Genomic DNA, 5,743 nt, shown 5'->3' on the forward strand with positions numbered 1-5,743 from the left:
ATAGGGTATGACTCCTTCGTGTATCACCTGGTTCGTAATACGGGTGACTAGGCTATAGCCAACACTGCCAGATATTTTGAGCATCTCTGCAGTGATTCCTGATGGGCCGGGGGCTTTCCCGGTCTTCATACTCTTAATTGCTTTATCTACCCTGGTACTATCAACTCGGATAGCTGGTCCCTCTATTGGGTCGACATAAGGCAGGCTCTCTTTCTCCCATTCATTCTCTTTATTAAGCAATCTATCGTAGTGGCATCTCCAGACCTCTTTCTTTGCATCCTCATTTAATGCAAGCGTACCATCATCCATGCGAACACATTTCTCTCCTACAACATCACTATTCTCTCTCCTACACTGTCTTACAACACGAAATACCTCGAGTCTTGATACCAATAAAATAATATGGAGTTGATTTCATTGACTGAACCCCTTTTAGGCAATATACTGTCATGGCCACAGTATAACAACTTGGACAAGTAAGCTGAAAACGCTTACAATTGTTGGCTATAAACAACAAAAACGTTTGAAAGATTAAAAAAAAAAAACTTGGGTGAAAGGATTCCAAAGAACTAAAAGAATATCTAAATGCAGAGGAAACATTTTTTAAACAGACAATAAGGCAGGGTAATTAAAAAAAATTTTAATAACAAAAATGTATTTAATGGTAGGAGATAAGCAAAGTAAAAAGTACTTAGGATTAGTTAGAATATATTTGACATATTTTAATTTAGTGCAATTTCACTGCAGTTCACTCCGAAGAAAAATTTTTGCTTATGGTAAAAGTGTAAATATAGTGGGGTTGACTTCATGGCCTAAACCCTTTTAGGCAACTCATGGTTACCTCTCTTTTGTGTCCTCCACTGAGCAAGTTGTAAGGAGCCAAAAATTAACCTGGGGTTCCAGTAAAGAGTGCCACTGAGCTGCTAAGATATCTTTACCATGAATGAGATTTTTTTTTTTTTCCTTCACTGTAAATTGCAGTGAAATTACCTTTAGAACTAACATAGTTTCTTTCTTATCACTGCATTTGTGCTTTATTGAATCTGCTTATGTAAAAGTACTTTTGTTTTGGATATTTTAATGATTGCAAATATATATATATATATATATATATATATCATCATTGTCGTTTAACGTCCGCTTTCCATGCTAGCATGGGTTGGACGGTTTGACTGGGGACTGGTGAAACCAGATGGCTACACCAGGCTCCAATCTGATTTGGCAGAGTTTCTACTGTTGGATGCCCTTCCTAACACCAACCACTCAGAGAGTGTAGAGGGTGCTTTTACGTGCCATGAACTGGTTAAGAAAAGGTTGGGCTTTTTATCATTGCTGTAATTTAACAATTCTTACCTAAAATATAAAATTTCTACATGAGAACATAGTTATACCGCACACCATAAAATAAGTTGTTTCATGAACAGAACTTATAAATTGGTGAAAAATCATGTGATTCACAGCATTAGTAGTATTAATTACATGGCCTGGATTTCTAACTTAGCCAGAAGCTTACAAATTAATTCACAGAATCCAAGTTATACAGTGAATTTTGCTCTTGCATAGACTTCAACATGCAAGTTGAGCAGGTGCGTGTTTGAGGGATTAGTTCTCAATCATAAGGGTTTGAGGCAGTTGTCTGTGGAGATTCTTGTTTGCCAGGTGACCTAGATCTCGTCCCAAGAAGCTTAAAAATAGTGAAAACCAGTCACTATATAACCATGTGTGAAGTGAACAAGCAAATACAAACCTGTTACCCAATAAAAGATGTGCTTTTTAAGAAACCGGGAGGCAACAAAAATCCCTTCTCTAACCAAAAAGCTAACTGATTTGTATGCATATAGAGAAAATGCATGGTTAGTAACCATGGAGAACACTCCAAGGTTAGAAAGAAAAAAAATGATTCAAGTATGCTGCCAAGTGTTGAGAGAAAAGTGGGCATTGCCTGAGGTGTACAAGAGAAGAAACAGCTATGGAGATATGAAGAATAGTCAAGTGAAGTAAAGCACTTCTACAAAAGGAAGCCAATGAAATGGTGAGATCTAATATAAGTAGCAAAATACTAATGAACCAGACGTCCAGCTGATACAGAATTATCTTTTATAGCTTTGAGATTTCAATGATGTGATCGTTTATTTTTTTGAATGACACTGTAGGAGAGGTAAGAGATCAGATCCGGTCAGTTTGGCCCGGATATAGCCAACCAAATGCTTTTAAGTAAAACCATTTACACACAGGTACTGTTCGTGGCTAAACTACCAATAAGCATTTGAATGCAGAATATCTATTTGAATCAAAAACTATTTTCATCCAAAGAAATTATTCATACTGAGAAAGTAGCATTATTACTAGTTAAGGGAGATAACTGGAAAAATGGAACGGTTGACCTTTGATAAGTACAGTAAAAATTCTGGACAATTCGGTTTCATACTTCTTCGGAGAAGCATTTTCTAATATGTACTTACCAGGTCTGAGAATGGCTTGAGAGGATATACTTTTTTTCTGTGAAAATTATTCAGATTAAGCTATTTAAACATGACGGGAAAATATCTAACTGTATGCAGGTAACGGTAGAATGCACACAGCTGTGAGGACAGCATCAATGAAACTTGGGGGATTCCTATGTACTGGAGTCATGACAGCAATACTAACAAAACAATTTTAATATTACCACCACTCAAGGCAGTGAGCTGGCAGAATTGTTAGAGCACCAGGTAAAATTCTTAGCATTTTGTCTATCAGGGTCAATAAAATAAGCACCAGTTGAACTTTGAGATCGATGTAATCAATTTGCTCCTTTGAAATTGTTGGCCTTGTCCCCATAGTAAAAAGAAATGTTATCACTACTCAAGGTGGTGAGTGCTTAGCTGCATTTCATCAGTTTTTATATTCTGAGTTCAGTTCAAATTCTGCCATGGTTGGCTTTGCTTATCAACCTGGAACAGGGGGCAAAAATATATGTACCAGTTGAACACTGGTCAATGTAATCAACTTACTCTTGCCCCTGGAGTTGCTGGCCTTGTGCCAAAATTTGAAACCAATATTACTACCGCTCAATATATAAATAGAAACTGGGTGGGTCATTAGCTAAATTGGGGGTTAGTGACCAATTCACATTCACAATGACCAAGGTGCTAAAATCATCAAAAAGGGGTCCCTCGATTAAGTGGTGGAAGAGGTGGCTTTATGCTAGGTGCCTGGGAGGGTAGTAAATTATCATAGAAGTCAAGTACAAACAATTGTCTTACTACAAAGAGATACATGGCCATTTTGCATTTTATAAGGGCAGATGTGAGGCTGTAATGGGGTACCAGAGCAAGGGAGGATATGGGGAATGGATCAAGAGGGGTGGGAGGTTACAAGAGTATGAAGGAAAAGTAAAAGATGGTTAGAAATAGGGACAAAAAACATTGCTGCAGCTAGGAACCAAAACTTCACCCACAGATATTAGAAATATTCAAAAAGGTGATAGGAAAAAAAAAAAAACTTAACATATTTTGAAATAACATTTATTATCAAATTTTCATAAGAAATTTTATTTAAAATAAAAAGGAAGATATGAAACGAAGGCCATCTTGCATTATTTGTGTTCAGTCATCCACGTTAGCTCACTGAGCTTAAAAACCTAACACTCCTGGCCTAATAAACCTCCTCAAACCATCTTATGTTCAGTGTTGTTTCCTTCTGAATGAGCAACCTGTAGAAACAAAAGAAATTTGCTGTTACTCACAATATAAAGCATGTAAAAATGATATTGTAGAGTGGCAAGTCAGAAAACATCTAAATCTTCTTCAATATTATTTTTATTTCCTTTGTTAAGAGACCTGAGTCTTAATACAAACCCCACACTAGTAACAGCTTAACACACTGATTAAGAAAAATTGACAACAGGTCAAATGAAGCAAAGCTAAAATACTCTACTCAGCAATTACATTAAGGTAAAATTCATGTAAATTACTTGTGCCACATTCATTCACACTATTGTACAAGTCACTTAAACATCTACTCCAATCTACCTTGCAATGTGTAATGGGGTAGCTTAATGCTAGAAACAACAAATATTTAAAGAGAAATTAATTTTTTTTTTCTCTTTCTACAAGTCATTTGAGATTTCAAATTGTTAAAAGTCTTACCTTCTGTAAGTCTGGCTTTGCCTCCTGTGGGCTGACATAATACAGTTGAACATCCAACACATAAAACAACAGTTTGAGCATGACTAAATACTGTAGTGATTTTATAACAGCCTGAAAAATACAAAACATTGCATGAAAGACATCAACTTTTATTATAATCAGTCAACATATTTGTATTTCAAATGTTCCACGTATAAAAATACAAAACACTGTCAACAGACAACTATATGAGGGTTGGCTGAAAAGTTTACTGGCTGACCAAGATACTCTCATTGGAAAGCAAGTAAATGAGGTTTATTTTTCAATATAGTTTCCTTGCGGTCCACACACTTCTTCCATCGGTGTTGCAATGCTTGGATTCCACTGATGAAGAAGCTTTCATCCTGGTAATCAAAAAAGTCATCAACAGCAGATATGACATCATCATCACTGCGATACCGATTCCTAGATTATAGTCAGATGGGGCCAAATCAGGAAAATAGGGAGGCCAATCAACCAATTCAAAGCCACAGTCATGCACAGCAGCCATTGAAACCAAAGGCTTGTGTGCTGGAGCAAGACCCCATCAGTTTTCTTGGGACGTATGGTCTTGATAGACTTTTGTAACTACCTCAGCAAGTTGACATAGTACTCTCCAATGATGGTATGGCCCTTTTGAAGATAGTCAATAAACACAATGCTTTTTGCATCCAAAAGACAGAGGCCATCACCTTCCCTGCAGATGAAACAAACTTGGCCTTCTTTGGAGCAGGTGAGGAGAGCTGTTCCATTATCCAAGACTAGTCTTGTGAGGTAGCCATGTATCTTCTCTACAAGACACCTGTACTTGTCCCTGGCATAAAGTCACCTAGCCCACACCTCTCAAATACTTCTCTCAATTAGTTGAACCAATGAATACCATTGGTTCAGAATTTTGTATTTTCAATAAAATCAGGGATAATTGTGAACCAATAGTATTTATACAAAACTGTGAACCATTGGTATTTATATAAAATTTCAAGAATGTGCGTAAAAAGTTAACTAAGTTACATTAATTCAAAACAATGTGAATAAATAAGCATTACATTTTCACAAATGTAATTTAAATGCTAAAGGGTTAAATTAACCCTTTAGCTAATTCCAACTGAAATTGATTGCTACTTCCCACTCCACAGTGGAGTGATTAATATGATGAGTAATCAACAACAAGCTTACACATTCACTCTATTCACAGACATCCACTGTATGGAAAAATGAATCTTACAACAGAAACATATAAGAACTAACAATTTAAAAAAGAATCACGTTTGAATTTATTGTAAGCCAAATCCCAAAAAAGAAAAATGGCTTACCTGGGCATTTGACATCCATAAAGTAACTGTCTGGAGACTGTACAAGTCGTTTTAGTTTACATTTCCTTCTTTCCTTTTCTAAGGAAGGATGCAATAAATCTTTAGCGAGCTGCAATGACAAAAACAGAAGAAATACATGAAATAAAATAGGTAGATACCAGTAATAGAAGATAGCGTGTGATAATAAGCCTAATAAGTAGTACAGAGTTCAGATACTTCCTAACTGATGAAATTAAAAATAACTGCTATACACTATGTTGCAGTTGCAGTTGGCACTCCGTC

The 5,743-nt window shown here is 36.2% G+C and overlaps 1 protein-coding gene across 3 annotated transcripts in view; it reads right to left on the bottom strand.

Moving 5' to 3' along the window:
* Window positions 1–3,490: 3,490 nt before the first annotated feature.
* LOC106868663 (40S ribosomal protein S27-like) overlaps window positions 3,491–5,743 on the bottom strand; it is a 10,189-nt gene continuing 7,936 nt past the window's right edge. For all 3 annotated transcript variants that reach the window (XM_014914040.1, XM_052974358.1, XM_052974359.1), the window contains exons 2-4: window positions 5,462–5,570; window positions 4,131–4,241; window positions 3,491–3,694 (exon numbers count right to left, since the gene is read on the bottom strand). In XM_014914040.1, coding sequence (XP_014769526.1) covers window positions 3,666–3,694; window positions 4,131–4,241; window positions 5,462–5,570 — 249 coding nt within the window. In that variant the 3' untranslated portion in view covers window positions 3,491–3,665. The remainder of the gene's footprint in view (window positions 3,695–4,130; window positions 4,242–5,461; window positions 5,571–5,743) is intronic.

Source organism: Octopus bimaculoides, chromosome 18 (genome assembly GCF_001194135.2).
Source record: "Octopus bimaculoides isolate UCB-OBI-ISO-001 chromosome 18, ASM119413v2, whole genome shotgun sequence".
In the NCBI taxonomy this organism is placed as follows: Eukaryota; Metazoa; Mollusca; class Cephalopoda; order Octopoda; family Octopodidae; genus Octopus; species Octopus bimaculoides.